Raw genomic sequence first — 23,854 nt, forward strand, 5'->3', positions numbered from 1 at the left:
TTAAGACCTCCCATTCCGTGTTCATTAGAAAGTGTTTTTTTTCCCTATAAGAATTTTAGGTAGGTGAGTATATATACCTCCAGAAAAGGACAGCGTTGAGGGTGAAGAGTGGATGGGGGGCACTTTTCATAATTACACCAAGACAAATGGGACTACACTGGGCAAATCTTGTAAGTAAAAGCAGCAGTACTTTAGCCATCTGTCTCCACATGATCAACTGAATGACTTTAAAAATGTTTAAAAGGTGAGATGCCACTTGTCTCATGGCAAAATTAAATATCTGGAGTTAAAAGAAATCTCAAGTAAATCATTACTCCAATTACCTCAGTTTCAAACTGAGGAAACTAAGGGGCATTAAATTATTAGTGTAAAATCAAGTTAGCATGGGGCAGGGTAGGACCAGTCCATCTTCCTCGACTTAGGATGGGTTTATTAGGACATAACTCCATGGTAAGTCCCAGTAAAGCCACTGTAAGTTGAAAATATAGTAAGTTGAGGGGCACCTGGGTGGCTTAGTTGGTTAAGTGTCTGACTTAGACCCAGGTCATGATCTCATGGTTTGTGAGTTTGAGAGCCCTGCCTCCGGCTCAGTGCTGACAGCTTGGAGCCTGGAGCCTGCTTCTGATTCTGCCTCCCTCTCTCCTTGTCCCTTCACCTCTCACGCTCTATCTCAAAAATAAAATAAACGTTAAAAAAATATTTTTTAATTCTGTAAGTTGACAATGCATCTAACACAGCCAACCTACTGAACATCATAGCTTAGCCGAGGGTACCTTAAATGTGACCTGAACACTTACATGGGCTTACAGTTGAGCAAAATCTAACACAAAGCCTATTTTATAATAAAGTGCTGAGTATCCCATATAATTTATTGAATACTTCAATACGCAGACTAGTTGTAGGAGTACAGAATGGTTGTCACTGTGTTGGTTGTTTAAACTCGTGATCATGTGGCTGACTGGTGGCTGTGGCTCACTGCACTGCCTGTCACTAGACCAGAAAGAAGATTCAAATTCACAACTCAAAAAAAAAATTAATTTTTAAAGAAACCTTGTGAGCGAGGCACAGGGAGAGGGAGAGTCTTCAACAGGCTCCACACTCTGCCCAGAGCCTGATATGGGGCTCGATCTCATGACCCTTGGATCATGATCTGAGCTGAAATCAAGAGTCAGGTGCTCCACCGAGTCACTCAGGTGGCCCACCATTCAAAGTCTGAAGTACTGCTTCTACAGAAGGGGTGTTGCTTTCCCGCCCTTATAAAGTCAGAACATCGTGAAATACAACCACTGTAGGTGGGGGACCAGACGTTTATTGCACTTCAATTTATAAATCCCTGTCACATGCATGCGTCATTTGACCTGTGAGGTATCATCATTTGACAGTAGGATGCAATAAGGTTTAGAGATGTGACTTGCCCAAGATTACTAACCATTAAAATTTGAGTGGGAACTTGAACCTATGGCTTCTGTTTTCTTTTGCCAATTCCTCTGTTCTTCCTATTGCTGCACAGGAATCCAGTGAGTTACTACTAAAGATTTTAGACCTAAATTATTTGTTCCCCCTGGAATTCTAATTCCACAGCTGCTTGTTTCCTTGTGTGTAAAGAGTAGTCACTACTTTCATCACTATATGAAATACAAATGTGAAAGCATTTGGTAAGCTGTAAGGCGCTGGACAAATTTACACTTGAAGGCTAGTTAAGTCAGCTTTTGTTCCCCTCACATTAAATTGGTAAGTGAATTGGTGAGAGGATTACCTTTGTAGCATTTACAGTAATTCTAATATACTGTTGGCTAAATGGGGTTCTGTAAAAAGAGAACAGTGACTGGAAGAAATCCATGGGGCTAAGTCTTACAGTTTAGGAGCTTCGGTGGACCTACAGTCTAATGCCACAACCTATTTGTTCCAGTTCAGAGAGGCATAAAGGAGCTCTTCAAAGTGTGGAGGATCAGAAAGGATCCACTAACCTCTGTGGCTATTTACATTGATCTCAGATCCAACAAGGACTCCCTTGATTTTGTTCAGGGCCCCACCACTCATTCTCTGGAATAGAGCATGGGGAGCAGATTTTTGAGAGCTTTCTGTCCCTCTTGAACACCCAATGCTATTTACATGTGTAGTGACATATACCTAGCACTCTTTTTTAAAAAATTTTTTTAATGTTTATTTTTGATACAAAGAGAGACAGAGCATGAGAGGGGGAGGGGCAGAGAGAGAAGGAGACACAAAACCAGAAGCAGGCTCCAGGCTCTGAGCTAGCTGTCAGCACAGAGCCTGACGCTCGAACCCACAAACGTGAGATCTGACCTGAGCCGAAGTCGGAGGTTTAACCGACTAAGCCACCCAGGCGCCCCGTACCTAGCACTCTTTAACTGTGTTACAACACAGTGGTCTCAAGTGAGGTCTCAACAACCTTAAGGATACTCAATTGTCAACTTAGAGAAAGTTCTAGCTCTTTAGAGCTAGGCATTCAAGACCTTCCACAATGGTTTATAACCTACCTTTCCAATCATAGCTTCCACTGTTGTCTGGGAAGAACATTCTGCTCTAAACTGGTCTGCTCACTACTTCCAGTCATGTTTTATTTTTCCACTTGCACACCTTTACATATGTACTGTCCTTTATTATAGCCATCCGGCACATAGGACTCACACTTGAAATGGAGCCAATCCGAACTGCGATGTGCTATGTTAGATACGCCCAGGTTTCAGAAATGTAGAACTCCCAAAAATGTAAAATATTTCAGTAATGATATTTAAATAGATTATACATTGAAAAGTGAATGTTTTGGACATAGTGTATAAAACAAAATACATTAAAACGAATTTCACATTTCTTTTTACTTTCAGGTGGCTCCTACGTAATTTAAAATACATATGTGACTTATACTGTATCTGCGCTGCTAGCTCAGGGCATTATGCAGGGCTTGAACTCACGAAACCATGAGAGCATGACCTAGGCTGAAACCAAGAGTCAATGCTTAACTGACAGAGCCACCCAGCCACCCCTACATTGTATTTTTAAGGGACAGTGCTACACTAAATCATCAGCCTAGCCCCTTCTTGGGCCAATGTAGAACAGGGCGTACTACTCAAGTCCACCTTAGCATTTCCTCATTCTACAATAATAAAGTGATAGACAATAGAAAACCATGAGTACCTGCGGGTTTATTCATTTAAAGCAGGTATGTCCTCTATGTTATCAAACCACAGTTATTACCAGCCGACAGCTTAAGAAAAGACTCTGCCAAAGACAGCAAAATAGTTAACATCTTCAGTAAGCATTAGATTGCCTTCAGTCACCCACACTAAAAAAACTCCAAACCCTTGAATTCCACCTTTATCCCTCCTGTTTTTCTTCTATCTCCAGTCGCTAAAATGTTAGCCCTTCCCATGAAGTTCTTCAATTTTATTCCTTTTCTCCCAGTCCATAATTAATCCAAGTCTTGCTCACCGTGCTTTTAAAATTTAGTTTTCAAGTAGTCTCCTAGCCTCTTTCTCCTCTGTTCACATTTGTTCCATTTTAAAATTTTTTTCTGAGAGCATGAGAGCAGGCCCGTGAGTGGGGAATGGGGGAGGATACAGAAAGAGAGAGAAAAAGAATCCCAAGCAGGCTCCACGCCATTAGCACGGAGCCCAACGTGGGGCTCAAACTCGTATGAGCAGTGACACTGTGACCTGAGCCGAAATCAAGAGCAGATGCTTAACCGACTGACCCACAAGATGCCCCTTGTTCATTTTATATATTGCAACAAAATCATCTTCCATAGTTTTTTGCAAATATAATTCTTTGCTCAAAAACTTCCACTTTTCCTACATTGCCGAAAGGAAGATCCCTTCATCTAGCATTCAAGCCAGGCCTTTTCATTCCTTATCTCTTGGTACTATCCTCCATAAAACCTGGGCTTTAGAGCAACTGGAATGACTTTATGTGAAGCACTTAAAACCACGCCTGGCTTATACTGTTAAAACAATATATCTCAGCTCTTATTATTGCTCACTTTCATTTGAGTAAGCTCTATGCATTTCTACCTCTGAAACACTAATTCCTTTTGTCCTATTTAAATAGGTCTATTTGCAAAGGGAAAAGTAGTGATTTAAACAATCTGACAGGCACGAGCCAACTCTAAGTCCTTGAGGAAACAATTCATCTTCCTGCAATAGATAGAAACTATGAACCCTAATTTTCTATTTCTTTTTTTTTTTTTTTTTGAGAGAGAGAGAATCTGTAAGGGAGGGCAGAGAAGGGGACAGAGCATCTGGAGTGGCCTCTGTGCTGACAGCAGAGAGCCCAATGCGGAGCTTGAAGTCACGAACCGAGATCATGATCGAAGCCAAAGTCAGATGCTTAACTGACTGAGCCACCCAGGTGCCCCTAAACCCTAATTTTCTACAAAATGTAATAAAACTTAAAATTGGATGAGATCTAAATAAAAGGTAGTATTTTTTTGGGCGCTAGTGTGGCTCAGTTGGTGGAGCATGGAACTTGATCTCAGGGTTGTAGGTTCAAGCCCCATGGTGGGTATAGAGATTACTTAAGAAAAAGAACAGCTTTATTATTTATTTTTTAAAAATACTTTTAAATGTGTATTTATTTTTGAGAGAGAGAGAGTGAGAGAGAGTGAGTGCAAGCTGGGGAGAGGCTGGGGGATGGGGGGATGACAACACAGAATCCGAAGCAGGCTCCAGGTTCTGAGTTGTCAGCACAGAGTCCGACACGGGGCTCGAACCCACAAATGTGAGATCATGACCTGGGCCGAAGTTGGACACTTAACCAAATGAGCCACCCAGGTGCCCCAGGAGAGAACATCTTTAGAAAAAATAAAATAAAAAGTAGTATTTATACAATAGTAAACTTAAGGAAGAAGTTATTAAGAAAAACAGGCTGAAAAAACATAAATGTGTTCTGGATTTAGGGACAGATGGCTCTCCAACTTTGGCGTATAACAGAATAACCTGGGAAGCTTTCAAAACTCTTTCAAATGCCTGGACCCCATCCCAGGTTTATTGACTCTCTAATGGGAGGCCTCAGGCACATGAATTTTTTAAAAGCTCCAAGGTGATTCATACACATATTTTCAAAAGTTTGGTAGGTCATCTTCATGTGGACCTACACCCAAGAATCGCTGGTTTAATCAAGAAAAACTTTTGGGTTAAGGAGGCTGGTCACGTTTGGCACGTTTTCACCATGTTCTCCTGGCATATGTTTTTGAAATAAAAACAGAATATTTAGAGAACTGAGATTTGCCCTGATTTATGTATTTATGAATAAAAAACATCCCTCCTCCCCAACGTCCTGCACAACCCTCTTGAGTCGATTTAACAGATCAGAAAAGAAAAAAACCCAAGTGCATTCCCAAATACCACACTTGGTTTTCACCTGAAAGATTCTCTGCTAGCCCGGCCTCTACTAATTTATAAATTTCAAAACAGAATTACTTAAGTAAATATATATTTAACTATGTACAATATTTACAGCTTACAGACTTGACAACTCAAAATTATACCATTAAGTAAATGTGTGGAAAAGTTGGCATTTAGTATATAATACTTGAAAATTTTCAAAAAAAACCCCACTTTCCTTCAAAAATATTTTACACCAATTTTCAAAGTGTTATCTTCACAGGCTCATTGTATCTCAACAACCCAGTTAGGCATGAAGTAACCACTATCCTATCCAGAGACAGTACTTTTGGTACCACTGTAGGGGGTGTAGAAATCTTGAGTCTTTGAAACCCTATAATAAAGCCCCCTTTACCCTCCAATCCTGAGACAACAAATCTTGTAGTTCTCCCTCATCATCGCTGTCAACATTCTCCTCTTCCTTTTTCTGCAGTTCTTTTATAGTCAGAACCTCTTTAAGCTTATTTTTTATTTCATCCTGGCGATTCCGAAGCTTTTCCACCCGACGGTAACATTCTATCTGCTCGTCGATCTCCCCAATTTGCCGGTCCAACCGTCCCTCCTCATCCTCTTCAGCAACTATGGCTTCCGAAATGGTATTGACCTGTCTCATGGCCTTTTGAAATTCGTCCCACTCTTTGTCCATCTGATCCTTCGGGGCGTCAACCTTTCGTACCCTAGCGTCTATCTCAGGGTCGTCAAAAAAGCCTTCCGGTAATGCTTCCGCCGTGTTTTCTCTCCTTTCCACCACTTTTTCATGGATTTCTGCTTTCTCAATTGACCCTGAGTGAGGAATTAAAGGGGCCTTGGGAGGATCTGTATCCGAGAAACCTCTTGGCAGCATACTACTTGTTGCCTCCCTCGAGGAGGAAAGCGAGTGTTCCTTGCCCTGTGCGTCGGGCGGCTGCTTGCCGGTGTCCCCCCTTTTCCCTTCTCCTCCCTCTTCCTCCTCCTCCTCCTCTTCTTCATCTTCATAATCGGGGAGTAAACCGAGTCCCGAAGCCTTAATGAGGGTCGCTCTAGTGGACTCCTTCCCTGCTTTGTCAAAGTTGGTGGACACAGCGGATGTGGAGGGCTGTACCTGAGGCAGCGGGGAGGCCTTGGGTCTCTTGGGATCTGGACCGTCCAACTCCGACACCTTCCTCTTGGCCGACTGGGGCACTGAGCTGGCGGACGGACCCTGGGCGGCTTCCTTCGCGCCTTTCAGCTCGGCCACTTTCTCCCGGTGCTGCTTTCCCAGGACGTGAGTCTGCCACAGGAGCTCGCTCTTCACCGGGGTGTTGCACAGGGCACAGCTCAGCTGCCCCAAACGGTTGTACTTCGCAAACGGAGATTCTATCCGTTTCCGGTTGGTGCTGAGACGCTGCTTCTCTTTCATCAAGCGCCGCAGCTCGTCCTGATTCACCACTCGCTTCCCCGCCGGAGTGCGGGCGGAGGCAGAGGACGCCATCTTGGCGCCCAGACCGAGGTGATTCTGGCTTCCGTCCGGGCGAGGCGTGGTAACGTCACTTCCTGTCCTGGCGAGGATTGGCTGACGCTCGCGAGTGCGGGCGGTGGCTCCGGGATGCTCCTCAGGATCGCCCTAAGGCTGTCTTAGCCGGCAGGGTAGCCCTCTCCGCGTTGCCATGGCTGCGATCAAGGCGATAAACTCCAAGGCAGAGGTGGCCCGGGCCCAGGCGGCCTTGGCCGTCAATATATGCGCCGCCCGAGGGCTGCAAGATGCGCTACGTACCAACTTGGGGCCCAAAGGCACTCTAAAACTGTGAGACGGCGGTTGGAGCCGCGGTTAGGGCGCCGGGGGCTTGTTGGGTGTCGCGACGCTTTCCGAGGCCTGCGTTCCACGGAGGGCCTGGAGCGACGGGACGCACCTATGGACCTGGCTGCCCTTGTTCTCAGTCTTGTACTGAGGTCATGCTTGGCCTGAGGAGGGAGGAGAGCCTCCCGAGGAAAAGGTCCCGAATGAAGCTATGACACCCACCCGCCATCCCCGCCCCCCGCCCACGCTAACGCTTTTGTGCAGTTGGAAAGTTGTTTGATCTGGTGTCACTTTAGAAACAGAAGCCATTTAACTCCCCTACTCTTTGAGACTATATACGCTTAGGTTGATTTGTGTTTGGCAGCGTGTTGTAGCGTTAAGGGCACACAGACCTTGGCGCAAGTGCAAATCTAAGTTCCCCTTCCTTAGTTGTCCTTAGGAAACTTAAATTGGACGCTCTGCGCCTACGATTCTTCATTATCAGTTCACTCTTTCAGAGTATATTTACTTAGCATCACTATTTTCTTTGGAAGAGAGGAAAAAAGAGCAAAGACTGTAAGGGAAAGATACATTCTAAGAGGAATGTGCAAAATTAACAATATATGGTGTTGATTATGTATATCATAAATATGATTATACTGAGGAAAGGTACTAATTACTGATGGTAGTAGGGAGAAGTGTGAAAAGCCTCTCAAAAACATTAAAAAAATTTTTATGTCTTTATTTTATTTTGAGAGGGACAGAGTGAGCAGGGAAGGGGCAGAGAGAGAGAGAGGGAGACACAAAATGTGAAGCAGACTCCAGGCTCTGGGCTGTCAGCACAGAGCCCAACACCGGGCTCAAACCCACGAACTGTGAGATCATGACCTGAGCCAAAGTCGGACACTTAACCGACTGAGCCACCCAGGCGCCCCTCGAAAACTGAGTTTTGATCAGAGTCTTGAAAATTAAGTTCCAAGTTCACCAGTTAGAGAAGGGAGTAAAGGCCTCCTGGTAAGTTAGGGAATGAGAAAACCCAGTGGTGTAAATCCAACAGAAACGAAAACAGACATAATGTATTAAGGGGACTGCAGTATTTTCCCACCAGCTCTCATTTGGTCGATGCCAGGAAAAATGGACATAAACCAGTTTGAGAAGGGTGAACTAGGTCATTGCCAAATAGTCTGCATTTTACCTTGAAGGTGATGGGGGACATAAAACTCATTGAAATATTTTTTTTTCATGTTTGTAAGAATCATTGGAAGACTTTTGATCAGGGAACTGAGTCACATTGTCTTTTAGAAAGATATAATGTGGAGGGCAGATTCAAATTCAGAGATATTAGGATGCTGTCTAAGTAGTCCATGCTAGAGATGTTGATGACAGTGAACATGGAGAGGAGAGGGTAGATTCAAAGAAATACTTAGGTTGTAGAATTGACAGAACTTGATGATCTAATACATGTGAGGGATGAGGGAAGAAACTAAGTTGAGTGATTATTCATTTGGTAACCTTTCACCAAAATAAAAACCGACAGGAAATTTATAAATTTGTGATTTGTAGACTTACAAATAAATAATCTTCTTAGACAAAACTGCTGTTCATAACTCATCAATTTTTGTTACTCTTCAACTTGTAAAAGCTCCATTTGGGATGAAATTGTCATAGCAGTCCATATGGGGATAAGTGATTCTGCAGGCTATACGTGGTGGTTACCATGGAATCTCCCTATGGCACATAGACGTTTTGAAGCTCGGCTCCTGATAATAAGGATAGTGAACTGGGAAGAACTGAGACTATCTTGCTTGACTCTTGCCATCTGAGGTTAATACTGTGACTGTTTTCTGTACAGGCTTGTTTCTGGTGCAGGTGACATCAAACTCACCAAAGATGGCAATGTGCTGCTCCATGAGATGGTGAGCTAATGCTGCTGACTTTAATAAACCTTAATAAGCCTAGAGCATAGTACAAATTGTATATCTTTAAACCAAGGCTGTCAGTTAAATACTGCAGTCATGAGTTATACTTGTTGGGTTAAACCTTAATAAAAGGTATTTTTGGTTGTTTTCAAATCTTCATACAATCCAAGTAATAGCTTAGAGATACTTCCAAATTAGTTACATCTTTTAAAGGCACTGCATTATGTTCTTTGTAATTGTGAAAATATAAAAAATTCTTTGCAATTTTAGTAAATATATTCATCTCAGAGATTGAAGGATTTAATGTTATTTTGGAAATGTCAGTGCATTCTGAAGCAAAGACTCTTATACAATGTTCAAACCTCATTAGTTCTCAATTTAAAAATTTTGGCATTGACATTAAGTATTGATAATACAGAATTTGTGAACTTGTAGAATGAAGCTTATTTCATTTCTTAATTTTACTGTTGGCCCTGAGGTTATCTTGTTTCCATTGGGCTATTTTTTTTTAAATCTTGTTCTCTCTTTTAATCTGTTGGTTGCTTTTTCCAGCAAATTCAACACCCAACAGCTTTGTTTATTTTTATTTATTTTTGAGAGTGTGAGTGGGGGAGGGGCAGAGAAAGAAGGAGACAGAATCTGAAGCAGGCTCCAGGCTCTAAGCTGTCAGCACAGAGCCTGATGTGGGGCTTGAACTCACAGACTGTGAGAGTATGACCTGAGCTGAAGTCAAATGCCAAACGGACTGAGCCACCCAGGCACCCCTGGCACTTCATTTTTTTAATGCTTGTTTATTTTTGAAGCAGGGGGAGGGGCAGAGAAGCAGGGGAGACAGAAGCTTTGTCAGTGGGCTCAAACCCACGAACTGTGAGATCACTACTTGAGTTGAAGTTGGGTGCTTAACTGACTGAGTCACCCAGGTGCCCCCATTTTGAATAGGAAATTTTTATTTTCACTACTAAAATGGTTTAATTTTAGAGGACAAAAATTAATTTTTATATAGATACTTTAGGACAATTGTAAATGGAAGTAATAGTGAACTTTTTTTGGCCAAAAATAATTCCTTTTAATTGTAATTTTATCCCTTTTAAAAAGGTGAGATATTTAAGGTATATAGGAAGGTAAAAAATTAGCAATGTACCCATGAATAATGGCCTAAAAAAGAAAACATCACTGTTGAAGTCAAAACCAAATTATGTACCTTTTTTCTTTTATAGTTTATTAAATTATGTTCCTTTTAAAAAATAACTGGAGAAAAATAATTGAAGGTTTTCACACTGTGAATTTACCTACTTTTCTAGTTTTATCTTCCTTATGAACCATCTTCTTTAGCCAGACGCCTGCAGGCTACTCACTAGCCTCTGAAATCCCTACACACATTTCTACATCATTGCCTTTGTTCAATCCGTATTCTTTTCTTGGCATTACTTATCTGTCTAATTTAGTTATTTGGATTTTTCCTTTTTTTTCAAGGACCATTTCAGCAAAACGTTACCTGGTCAAAGTTCTAAAATGAGTACTTCTTTCCATTTCTTAGTATTGGGAATTGTCTAATAATTCAATACCTGCAACACACCTGATTTAGGATGCTTTTGGCTGAAAGCAGTAGAAACATGACAAAAAGTCACTTAAACATAAGTTATTTCCCATTATAGAACATCCAAAGTTGGTTGATTAAAAATGTCTACTAGTCATCAAGTACCGTGGTCCTTTCTGTGTCTTAGCTCTTCCATTTACACTGCTCTTTCATGATTGTAAGACTGTCAGAGAAAAGTAGGACTACCTGCTTCCTTGAATAACACTCAGCAGGAGAGAGAAGAGAAAACCATTTGCCCAATTATGGAGTATGAGTCATTCCCTTATAATTGGGCCAACTTTGGTCTGTGTGTATCCCAAATCAATAACACGTTTTAGAGGATTGACTTAATCCAATAGGGATACACCCCTTGAGTTAGTTAGAGAGGGTAGCTTTCTCTGAAGACCAGAGGAAGAGATACCGAAACAAGATTAGGGCTTAGTTAGGAAGAAAAAAGTTGGGAAGAGGGAGATGCTGATGGGCGTTGACATAATTATGAAACTGTGGCTGTATAGTGATAGAGCTAAGCACAGGACATGATAGAAACACTGTGGAGGGAGTGATATCCTAAACTAGCCTGAATTAGAAAGCACTCTTTGGAGGAAGTAAGACCTGGGTTAAATCTTCAGGATGAGAGGCAGTGAACCAGTGGAAATAATGAGGGGTAAGGAGGATGACATTCCAGGCAGAAGGAACAAAACGAGCAAAGGTGCAGGGAAGAGAAGTAACATGGTATGTGTGTAAAGCTACAAGCATTTTGGTGTTGGCCAAGTTTAAAGTGCTGTGGACTTGGACGGTAATGAAAGGCGGGAGAAGCAGGTGGAAGCTGGATCACAGAGGGCTTGTAGTATACTAACCACAAAGAATGTTTGTGTTAACATATTCATGACTGATCTGGTCAGATTGGCATTTATATATTTGGGGGACAGCTTTAAGGGAGTCAAGACTAGAGGATCATAGTCCTGGTGAGAAATTGTGAGATCCAGAACTGAGGAAATATTTTGAAAATGTTTAATAACACAGACTCTGGAGTCAGTCTTTGTAGGTTTAAATCCTGGCTCTACCACTTAATATCCTGGTAATCTAAGGCAAATTATATTATTCCTATAAACCTCAATTTCTTCATCTGTGAAACAGAAACAATAATACCCACTTCATAGTGTTGAGAGGATTGAATGAAATAAGCCTTTTAGATTAATACCTGTCATGAATGCTCAAGAAATGTTCACTTTAAAAAATTATTGTTAAGACTGATTTAAAGGAATGGAGGAAGGGAATAAATCAGACCCAGGTCCAGCCTTCAGTAAGTTTAGGTATTTTTTCCAGAATAAAAAAAAATTTTTTTAAATATTTTATTATAATGTCAAGACTATAGAAGTGTTTCAGGAATATTCCAAAGAATAAATTTCTCTCTTTCTCAGATATAAACATATATATGGTATAGACATATATGTATGTATGTACATATTTTTTTTGAATGGTGTAAGTTGTAGACATCATCTAAATATTTCAGTGTATATTTCTTAAAAAAATTTTTTTTCATTCATTTATTTATTTTTTGAGAGATAGATACACAGCATGAGCAGGGAAGGATCAGAGAGAGAGGGAGATATAGAATCTGAAGCAGGCTCCAGGCTCTGAGATAGCCATCAGCACAGAGCCTGATGTGGGGCTTGAATCCACAAACTATGAAATCATGACCTGAGCCGAAGCTGGATGCTTAACCAACTGAGCCACCCAGGTGCCCCTAAAAAAATTTTTTTTTAAAGTTTATTTATTTTGAGAGACAGGGAGAGAGAGAATTCAAGCAGGCTCCAGCACTGTGCATTAGAGCCCGATGCGGGGCGGGATCTCATGAATTGTGAGATCATGACGTAAGCCAAAACCAAGAGTGGATGCTTAACTGATTGAGCCACCCAGGTGCCCCTCAGTGTATATTTCTTAAAACCAGAACATTCTCTTCTATAATCATAGAATAGTGATCAAAACCAGGAAATTAATATTAACATTGATACATTGATACAATCGTATAAGCTATAGATTTTATTCTTATTTCATCACTTGTCTCAATAGTGTCCTTTATAGCAGAAGAAAATCTAGGTTGGTTTATTACACTCAGTTGTCATATCCCTATAGTCTCCCTTATTTTTAATTTTTAACATTTTTTTAAAAGTTCAATTATTTAGAGGCTCCCGGGTGGATCAGTTGGTTGAGTGTCCAACTTTGGTTCAGGTCATGATCTCATGGTTTGTGAGTTCAGGCCCCACATCGGGCTTGCTGCTGTCAGCCTGTCAATGCAGAGCCCACTTTGGATTTTCTGTACCCCTCTCTCTGCCCCTCTGCTACTTGCACTTTCCAAAAAATACATCTTAAAAAAAAAGAGAGTCAGATGCTTAACTGACTGAGCCACCCAGGTGCCCTCCTTTAGTCTCTTAAAAAATTTTTATAATGTTTTATTTATTTTTGAGACAGAGAGAGACAGAGCATGAGCAGGGGAGGGAGGAGGGAAAGGGAGACACAGAATCAGAAGCAGGCTCCCAGCTCTGAGCCATCAGCACAGAGCCCGATGTGGGGCTTGAACCCATGAACGTGAGATCATGACCTGAGCCGAAGTTGGAGGCTTAACCGACTGAGCTACCCAGACCCCCCCTAGTCTCTTTTAAACTGGAATAATCCTGAGCTGACTTTTGAGTTTTATGACATTGCTACCTTTCAGGTATAAGCCAATTATTTTGTAGAAAGTCCTCAAATTAGATTTGCCTATCATAATTAGATTCAGTTTATGAACTTTTGGCATGAAATACCATAGAAGTGTGGTAGCATTCTTAATGCATTGTATCAAGAGGCACATGATGTCTATTTGTTCCATTATTGTGATGTTAACATTTGGTGAAGGTGATGTCTGTCTGTACTTTCCTCCAAATCAGTGTTGGTTCTTTTTTTTAATAATTTTTTTTTTTTTTTTTTACCATCTATTTATTTTTGAGAGACAGGGAAAGACAGATCATGAGCAGGGGAGGGACAGAGAGAGACACACACACAGAATCAGAAGCAGGCTCCAGGCTCTGAGCTGTCAGCATAGAGCCCGACGCAGGGCTGCTCAAACCCACGAACTGTGAGATCATGACCTGAGCCAAAGTCAGACGCTCAAGCGACAGAGCTACCCAGGCCCCTCATTGCTGGTTCTTATCCTCTGCATTTCTTTTGTGCCCATTCAGAAGAGTACCACATAACAATGTGTCATAATTTTTGGAAATAAAGAGGACGTTTGTAGTGTTTTGTATTGGATGTACAATTTTTTCTCTAAGTTTGAGATTATTTTAAATATGAAGCACTGAAAAATTACTTCTATAAATTATGTACATACATTTATATTTAGTGACATTGATGTTGGTAGTATTACTTTTTTGGGGCATACCTATTAAGAAGAGAAGATGGTTACTTTTACTTTGGATGACTTACTTTATGATTTTTAGTTTTATGTTGATGTAACAGGGCCTGCACCCTAGAATAATAGCTGAAGGATTTGAAGCTGCCAAGATAAAAGTACTTGAAGTTTTGGAAGAAGTTAAAATTAACAAAGAGATGAAAAGAGAAATCCTCTTAGATGTGGCTAAAACATCTCTGCAAACTAAAGTTCATGCTGAATTGGCTGATATGTAAACAGCGGTATGTGACTAAACTTTTGCATTTAGAACAAGTATAGACTAATTCATGATGATATTTTTCTTTTTCCTATAAGAATCAACTATTGTATTTGGTTCTTTTGTGTGAGATAAAATATGGAAGGCAAACATTTATACACTTAATTATAGCCTTGACTTGATTGGTCAGAACAGTATGTGTAATTTTTTAAAGTGTCATATTAAACCTTCTTTTAAGTTAACATGAAAGGGGCTTGACTGCTCTTGGATCATCCCTTGTGGATGTCATTGGAGTGAGGTACTGGTCTCTTAAACCTAGAGGTCCATATTTATTATGTGAGGTGACACATGAGCTGTTAAGGTTACCCCTTTAATGAAGCATGATTGATCTGATAGATAATATTCACATCTGGGAAATGCATGTTTGTTTTGGTTACTTCTAAAGGTAAAATTTATGTAATATGAGGAGGAGATTGGGTATTTTGGGAAGGCTTTTTATCAGGTGGCCATAGTTTGATATCATCATTGTTCCTCAGCTTTGTATTTTCTGAAACTTGAATATATTGGTTTTTCAGGAATGATGAATTCATAACCAAAATCACAAGACTTTGATATATCAATCAGAATGCTATCTTGCTAATTTACTCTGATAAATATAAATGACAAATGGACCAGAACACCTGACTTGTTTCTGATCAATTCCCCTTACAAATAGGAAAACCTACTTGGAAAATCAGATTGAGATCAGACAATTTCTTGCTCAGCAGAGTTCAAATAAAGACAGCAGTCTTTTCTCCTGTCGGAGTACATATATCAAGTGATCCAGGATCTTCATGTTATCTGGTTAGGGCCCCCATTCCTCTTTTGGAGTTGTAGAAACACTGATATTCTCATTATCCGGTGGTCTTTGTCATTATTCCCTATTAGGTTCTAAGTATCATGTTAGCTCAGGTAAACCCTAAGGTATAGTGTTTTTGCTTTATATTTTAGGATGGTTATGTTGTAATTCTTAATTCCAGTAATTAGTTGTTTTCACATTACTCTCCGAGCTAAGCAGTAGGATATGTTATTGTACCATGCTGTATATCTCTGGGACTGTTGTGGCACAATAAATGAGACGTGTCTTTCTGGAGTATCAATTATTCAACTTTACTCTGCAATTTTGGGGAAAAGCATTACTTTCACATTAACACAAACATGTATATTATGGAATGCTGTGGAAGCTCTTCATGATAAAACACAAAACTTAAGACATTTCTTGTTGGTATAGCCAGCAAATTTTATCTTTTACCTCAGATTATATCTATTTCTTTTCAGATAATACTTTTTTTGGTGGAAAAGTTGGAGTAGTGTTGGTAGTAGAAAGAACAGTGTCTTGGCAGTGAAAGAAAACTAAACTCTCGTCCTGGCTCTGCTTTTAGACCTTGTTTTAAGAACTTGTTTTATGTCTGTAACTTCCTAACATTTTATCAGTGTTTACTTATCTGTAAAATGAAGGATTTGGGCCTGATGATCTCTGAAGTTCCTTTAGGCTCTAAAGTTCCCATTGGCATTGGTTATTAGTAATGTTCGTGACAGAGTGGCCTTTTTGGCCTTGCCCTGTATTTTGAGACCTGATGCCCTTTATCTGCTTAGTCTGGCGATTACTTGGGCCAGTGATTTCTCTGGGTAGACCAGTAATTTACTGTTCTCATTCACTTCTCTTTCAGGCTGTGGTGGATTCTGTTTTGGCTATTAAAAGACCCGGTTACCCTATTGATCTCTTCATGGTAGAAATTGTGGAGATGAAGCATAAATCAGAAACAGATACAAAGTAAATTATATAAACTCTTTTTTAAGATTTTATTTATTTATTTTAATGTTTATTTATTTTTGTAACAGACAGAGCACAAGTGGGGGAGGGGCAGAGAGAGAGAGCAAGACACAGAATCTGAAGCAGGCTCCAGGCTCTGAGCTGTCAGCACAGAGCCCAACCCGGGGCTTGAACTCACGAACCCTGAGATCATGACCTAAGCTGAGGTCGGACACCCAACTGACTGAGCCACCCAGGCGCCCCTTTAAGGCTTTATTTTTAAGTAATCTCTACACCAACATGGGGCTTGAACTTGTAACCCCAAGATCAAAGTTGTATGCTCCTGTGACTGAGCCTGCCAGATGCCCCTAAATTACATCAATTTTGATGATAACATAGATTCTAGAATATTTGGTTTAATTCAGATTTTTTTTCATTAATTTTATTAGTTTTATTCAACATCAGTCTATTTTTTTAAAATGTTTATTTTTGAGAGAGAGCACAAGCGGGGGAGAGGCCAAGGGAGAGGGGTCAGAGGATCCCAAGTGGGCTTCACACTGATAACAGTGAGCCCAATGTAGGGCTTGAATTCATGAACGAGGAGATCATGACCTGAGCCAAAGTTGGATGCTCAACTGACTGAGCCACCCAGGCGCCCCTCAACATCAGTCTATTTAATCAACATATATTAAGTGAATCCTTACCCTGAGCCAGTCATTGTTTTGGGTGCTAGGAATGGAAAGTAATACAAAACAGAATTTCTTTCTCCAAGAAGATTATGTTAATATTTGTGAGAGATAATAAATACATAAGTGATAATAAATGCTGGGAAGAAGCTAAAGTGACTGTGTGAGAGCGTGTGTGTGATTCAGGGGCAACCCTTGTGATTGGAAACTAAACTAGGGAGCTAAGGAGGTATCTGAAGAAATAAAGGAGCTAGCCATGTGCATATCTGGAGGAAGAGTTCTAAGTCAAGGGAATAACGGTTGAAAAGACCCCGAGGCACCAGTGTGCTGGGGAATTCAGTGTGCCTGGAGCACAGTAAGTAAGAAGAAAAGAGTAGGAGTTGAAGTTGGAGAGGAAAGAGAGGTCAGACAGTTGGCATTGTCTGGGTCTGTATGTACTCAGAATATGTAGCATCTTGTTGATTTTGGACTTGATTTTAAACTTTCTCTTCTAGAAAATTCTAAACATATATAAAAGCAGAAAGAATAGAATTGTGAACTCTCACATACCTGTCACTCACGTTTATCAATTTTCAGTCTATGGCCCATTTTGTTTTTCTTTTTATTCCCCTTGTAAATTCTTCTTTCTTTCCCCACTCCTTGTCCCAAACCTGGATTATTTTGAGGCCAATCCAAATATCATATTTCATTTAAAAATATTTTATTTATTTTAATATATGTGTGTGTGCTTGTGGATGTCTTTATTTACTTATTTCTTGAAGTTTTATTTGGTTTTCTTAGATTGGCTATTGCACTTTTTATGGTGTCCTATTGCCTGCCGTTCATTCCAAACCTGGCTTTTATTTTTTTATTAAATTTTTTTTTAAATGTTTATTTAACTTTGAGAGCAGGGGAGGGGCAGAGAGAGAGAGAGAGAGAGAGAGAGAGAGAGAGAGAGAGAGAGAGAGACAGGCCCCTGACTCTGAGCTCTCAGCATAGAGCCTGATGTGGGGCTCAAACCCATGAACTGTGAGATCACGACCTGAGCCAAAACCAAGAGTCAGATGCTTAACTGAGTGAGCCACCCAGGCACCCCAGATATCTAGTTGTTAATTCTAACTGCTGATTCACATGAGGGCTGCTTGCTTCTAGTTCATCCTTCTGGTTTATACTCTGAGTGTATAACCCTTTGGTGTTCCTACTTAAAGTGAAGAGTGTCTCCTGTTAGACCCTCTACCTTTGATGAGCCCTGAGCTTTTAATTCTCTCCTCTCACAGTGAGTTTGTTGAAACCAAAGTTCAGATTTCCCTGAATTATCAAGTGATTTTAGGATAAGTGTACTTGCAGTTCTTTTCTTATCCCTTGGAGTTCATGTTTTCTTTACTATTTTATAACTCTTCAGTGTTTTTAAGGCTTAACATTTTTTTTAATGTTTATTCATTTTTGAGAGACAGAGCATGAGTGGGGGGGGAGTGGGAGAGGCAGAGAGAGAGAGAGAAACAGAATCTGAAGCAGGCTCCAGGCTCTGAGCTGTCAGCACAGAGCCCGATGCTCGGCTCAAACTCAAAAACTGTGAGATCGTGACCTGAGCTGAGGTTGGACACTTAACCAACTGAGTCACCCAGGTACCCTTAAGGGTTTTTGTTTTTAACCCAGCATTTTGCTTTTGGTAGTACGGTTGGTCCCAATTAGTCCCGTTACTGAGGGCAACAGCAGTTCTTAGTTTATATTTCAGAAGGATCTCTGTGGTTGTTGTGGGGAGAATGCGCTGTGGAGCAGGGCATCTCCCAGTGAAAGGGCAGAAGCGGAGGCCAGTCAGGAATCTGTTGTAATACAGGGGAGGGATGAAACAGTTTAGATCAGGCTATACTTAGAAGAAGGAGCAGTAGGATTTGTTGATGTTTTGACATAGACTGTAACAGAATTAGAGTCAAGGATGTCTCTTGGGGTTTTGCATGGAGCATCTGGAAAAGGGGAAGTGCCATTTCTTGGGATGGAAAAGACTTGGAGTAACAGATTTGGGGAAATAAATCAAGAACTCAGTTTGGGAAATGTTATGTTTCAAGATGCCTATTAGGCATCCATGTGGAGATGTTGAGTAGGGAGTTGGAGAAATGAGTCTGGAGTTTAAAATAGAGGTCTGATCTAAAAATATATTTGGGGGGTGCGTGGGTGGCTCAGTCGGTTAAGCTTCTGGCTTCAGCTCAGGTCATGATCTCACGGTTCGTGGGTTCGAGCCGCAGATTGGGCTCTGTGCTGACAGCTAGCTCAGAGCCTGGATCCTGCTTTGGATTCTGTGTCTCCCTCTCTCTCTGACCCTCCCCGGCTCACGCTGTCTCTCTCTGTCTCTCAAAAATAAATAAAAAACATTAAAAATTAAAAAACAATATATTCGGGAGTCATCTGTATAGATGACTTAAAGCTTATGAGAGGTAATGAGATCGGCTGGGAAGTGAGTATAGATAGAAGGTAAAGTTTAAGGTTGATCCCTGGAAACTCCAGTTTTAGAAATTGAGAAGACAAGGGGCGCCTGGTGGCTTAGTCAGTTAAGTGTCTGACTCTTGATTTAGGCTCACGTCATGATCTCATGGTCTGTGAGTTCGAGCCCCATGTGAGGCTCTGCACTGACAGCATGGAGCCTGCTTTGGATTCTCTCTCTCTCCACTCCTCCTCTGCTCACACACACTCTGTCAAAATAAGTAAATTTATACAAAAAAAAAAAAAAAGAAAGAAATTGAGAAGATGAGGATTCAGCACCAGAAGGGGTAGTCACAGAGATGGAAGGAAGGCCAAGAGAAAGTACTATCCCAGAAGCTGCGAGAGGAAAATGTTTCAAGGGGAGAATAATCAGTCATGTCTTATGCTGCTGAAACTTAGAGCAAGTTGTTGTGGATTGAGAATTGACCATTAGATATGGAAAGCATTTAATGTTTTTAGTGACTTCGATGAGAACTGATTCAATAAAGGAGTGGATGTGAAAGTCAGACTGAAGTGGGCTCGAGACAGAGAAATGGTTAAGGAAGAAGTGAGCATGCAAGCATACACAACTCCCAGGAGGTTAGCAGAGAAATGGCAGGGGCTAGAAGGGAGGATGGGAATGGACTTGAAGGAGAAGCATTCTTTGTTTAAAGATGAGAATTATCACGGCAAGCCTGTGTCCTGACGAGAATGCCCCTGGAGGCAGGAGGAACTGATGCAGGGAAGAGGGGACGATGCCGGAGCAGAGAGGAGAAAGGGACCAGACCACACACATGCAGCGGTTCTCCTGAGAGCGGAGCAGTTTGCTCATAGGAACAGGGGGTTCAGGTTCAAGTGCAGATGGACTGGTAGAGGTAGTGATGGGACAGTGTATTTTCTCAAAGCAACAAGATCACTTGCTGAGAGTGAGAGAGAGGGGAAGAGTAAAGAGACTTAAAGAGTGATGAATGTTGAACATGCAGTTTGTTTCTTTCTAAAGAAGTTGGATAATTAGATTAAAATTTTGTGGTCAGCTAAAATTAGTAGTTAAATTAAAAGTTTGAAAACTTCCTTATAATTATGTTTATCATAACAATTGTTTCTTTATGTTAATGTATAACAGATATTACAAAAGATTCATAAATAGAAATACCATTCCCTAATTGGGTATAAATGAAGTTAAAAAAATTTTTTTTAATTTATTTTTGAGAGACAGAGAGAGACAGTGCGAGCAGGAGAGGGTCAGAGAGAGACACACACAGAATCCAAAGCAGGCTCCAGGCTCTGAGCTAGCTGTCAGCACAGAGCCTGACCTGGGGCTCGAACCCACAAACCATGAGATCATGACCTGAGCTGAAGCCAGACGCTTAACTGACTGAGCCACCCAGATGCCCCAGCTGCTGAAGTTTACAAGTTATAAAAATATTTACTCTTGAAAGACATTTTCAACACAGGAAAAAAGCCTCTCCCACTCCCAAATTATCTGTATTCCTACCACTGAAGCATAGCTTTATTCTTAATTTCTTTTCATTTTTTCTTGTCAGTACTGAGGTGCTTATTTTTTAAAAGAGTAGTTATAATCATGCTTTATAGGTAGTTTGCTATTCTGTGTTTATCAGCTACTACTGTAAATATTTTTCCATATCATTACATAGTTTTCACGACCACGAAATAGTTGGGTCATTTGTTTGCTGAACAATGCCCTATTGTTGGCCATTTAGGTTAACAATGTTTGGTTGTTCCATGTAATTATTTTGAACAAATGTTCCTAAGAAATTCGCTGTGTGCCTACCTTTCATTACTTGACCAGCTGTGTCATACATGGGAGCCACATAATTTAGAGAATAATGCTGGGTTGACTTTTCATTGTGACTTCCCAGTCACACTGTGTTAAGGTAGATTTTCTTTTCTAATTTTATTAATTATGTATTTGGCTTAAAGTTGGTGCAAGGAAACAATGTGTGCCCTGGTAGTTCTGTTACAATTTTTTTTTTGGATTTTTTTTAATTTAAAAATTTTATTTATTTATTTTTTTACTTTATAAAGTTTCATATTTTTTTAACATATGCAATTATTTTCCATCATTTACAATACAGTAGTTGCAATGACACTCCAAACAGAAATGCAAAGTAAAAAAATCAAAACACCAACTTCTGTTTCATGTAATTAGACTCATACAGAAATTAGAAGGTTAAGTAACAACTAGTTAATCACCTAATTTCACAGCTATCTGAAGTGGCAATCGTTATATAGCAGCTTATCTATGATACATTCAAGATAAATGATACAATATATTACTTGTTCATGGCTACAACACAGCCTGCTTAATACCTTTCCTTAAATTCCACCTCTGTTACAATTTTAAGAATACAATACTTATTTTATTACAAATGTTAGAGTGTATATTCAGAGGAAGAAACATTACATATTTTTAATAGGTTGATCAGAGGATTAGTTCTGGATCATGGTGCCCGTCATCCAGATATGAAGAAGCGAGTAGAAGATGTGTTTATCCTTTCTTGCAATGTGTCACTAGAATGTGAAAAAACGTACGTGTCAGTTATTCTTTGTGAGTTTTGAAATTGTTTTTCTTTTTAAAACAATTTTTTAACATTTATTTATTTTGAGAGAAAGAGAGACAGATGGACAGAATGTAAGCAGGGGAGGGGCAGAGAGAGAAGGAGGCACAGAATCAGAAGCAGGCTCCACGCTCTGCGCTGTCAGCACAGAGCCTGATGGGGGGGGGGGGGGCTTGAATTCATGAGCCGTGAGGTCATGACCTGAGCTGAAGTCAGACGTCCAACTGACTGAGCCACCCAGGCGCCTCTGAAATTGTATTTTCTAAAAGTGTTTTTTTTTTAATCTCTTGCTTCCCTCCCAAATGTTTAGTGTAAACACCTTCTGCCTTTTCCTCCTTTCTCCTCTGTCTTTACTAGCTTGCTTTTATTAATCGTTTAGAGAGGTGAGCTCTGGTTTCTTTTATAATACTGCTGAAGAGAGAGAGAAACTGGCAAAAGCTGAAAGAAAATTTATTGAAGATCGAGTACAAAAAATTATAGACCTGAAAGACAAAGTCTGTGCTCAGTCCAGTAAAGGATTTGTTGTCATTAATCAAAAGGTGAGAAAATTTTGATTTTTACTACTTGTAAATGTTTTTCATCATTTCTCACAGTGTAGTATGTGGATTCCTGAGAGTCCATAAGACCATTTCAGGGAGTCTATGAGGTCAAAATTATTTTCATAATAATAATAGTAATAATAATGCCTTTTATGTTGTGTTGACATTTGCAGTGATCTTGCAAAAGCAACGTTAGGTAAAACTGCTGGTGCATTAGTACAAATCAAAGCAGTAGCACCGAACAGTACTAGTAGCCATTACATTCTTTTTTCCTATACTACCATACAGTTGCAGTTAAAAAAAAAGTTTCATTTGAGAATACTTTGATGAAGTGGTAAAACTTATTAATTTTATTGAATTTTGATCCTTACATAGGAATCCTTTTTATTTTTATTTTTTATTTTTTATATTTATTTTTTAAATTTTATTATTAAAATTTTTTTAATGTTCTATTTATTTTTGAGACAGAGAGAGAGAGCATGAGAAGGGGAGGGGCAGGGAGAGAGGGAGACAGAATCTGAAACAGGCTCCAGGCTCTGAGCTGTCAGCACAGAACCCGTTGTGGGGTTTGAACCTACGAACCACGAGATCAGGACCTGAGCCAAAGTCAGTCACTTAACCAACTGAGCTACCCAGGCACTCCCATGGACATCCTTTTATAATTCTGTGTGACAGAACATGAAATCTGCACATTAAAATATGGTTATCTTGAAGGAAGACTCTTGTATAATTGAGTTGTAAGCTGACCTAGCCACTTTTTCCATGAAATGTCATTTTTACTTTAAAGAATAACTGACAGGGGCAGTTGGCTGGCTCGGTTGGTAGAGCATGTGACTCTTGATCTCAGGGTTGTGAGTTCAAGCCATATATTGGGCAGACAAATTACTTAAAAGAGTAACTGACAAACTATGGTTATTTTTTTTTTTAATTTTTAAATGTTTTTTATTTATTTTTGAGACAGAGAGAGACAGTGGGGAAGGGCGGAGTGAGAGGGAGACCAGAATCGGAAGCAGGCTCCAGGCTCTGAGCTCTTAGCACAGAGCCTGACACGGGGCTCAAACCCATGAACGTGAGATCATGACCTGAGCTGAAGTCGGAGGCCCAACCAGCTGAGCCACTGAGGTGCCCCAAACTATGGTTATTTAGACGTGGGCATTTGGCAGGTTTTTTTCAAAAAGGAAGAAGTTGTTCCATCACTTCAATTTGCCAACAAATTTGAGCTTTCAAGCAAAAATTAAAATTTTGGAAAACTTGTATCTGCCGTTGTGAATGTCATAGCTCTCCAATACTTAAAGGATTTTTCTGATGATGTTAATGGTGATGTTAGCAAATGTAATATTTTTTTTCTTCCATAATATTTTATTGTCAAATTGTTTTCCATACAACACCCAGTGCTCTTCCCCTCAAGTGCCCTCCACCATCACCACCACCTGTCTTCCCCCCTCCCCCCTCCCCCCCCAACCCTCAGTTCATTCTCAGCTTTCAATAGTCTCTCAAGTTCTGCATCCCTCTCTCTCCCCAACTCTCTCTCCCTCCTCCGTTCCCC

General features: G+C 40.3%; 2 protein-coding genes across 2 annotated transcripts in view; one reads left to right on the forward strand and one right to left on the reverse strand.

Annotated features, from left to right (window-relative positions):
• Positions 1-5,237: 5,237 nt before the first annotated feature.
• ZNF830 (zinc finger protein 830) lies at positions 5,238-6,874 on the reverse strand. The gene has a single exon (XM_029928273.1). It carries the CDS (start codon positions 6,850-6,852, stop codon positions 5,737-5,739), a length of 1,116 nt encoding a protein of 371 aa, XP_029784133.1. The 5' UTR covers positions 6,853-6,874; the 3' UTR covers positions 5,238-5,736.
• Positions 6,875-7,027: 153 nt separating this feature from the next.
• Positions 7,028-23,854, forward strand: part of CCT6B (chaperonin containing TCP1 subunit 6B) — a 28,765-nt gene continuing 11,938 nt past the window's right edge. Inside the window, 6 exon segments of the mRNA XM_029928274.1 lie at positions 7,028-7,164; positions 8,990-9,053; positions 14,128-14,301; positions 15,986-16,089; positions 21,629-21,739; positions 22,149-22,308. Coding sequence (XP_029784134.1) covers positions 7,028-7,164; positions 8,990-9,053; positions 14,128-14,301; positions 15,986-16,089; positions 21,629-21,739; positions 22,149-22,308 — 750 coding nt within the window.

The sequence above is a fragment of the Suricata suricatta genome, chromosome 17 (assembly GCF_006229205.1).
Source record: "Suricata suricatta isolate VVHF042 chromosome 17, meerkat_22Aug2017_6uvM2_HiC, whole genome shotgun sequence".
NCBI classification, from domain to species: Eukaryota; Metazoa; Chordata; class Mammalia; order Carnivora; family Herpestidae; genus Suricata; species Suricata suricatta.

Excerpts from the sequence above, each read along its gene's own strand:
- ZNF830 (XM_029928273.1), bottom strand. The coding sequence starts at position 6,852 with ATGGCGTCCTCTGCCTCCGCCCGCACTCCGGCGGGGAAGCGAGTGGTG.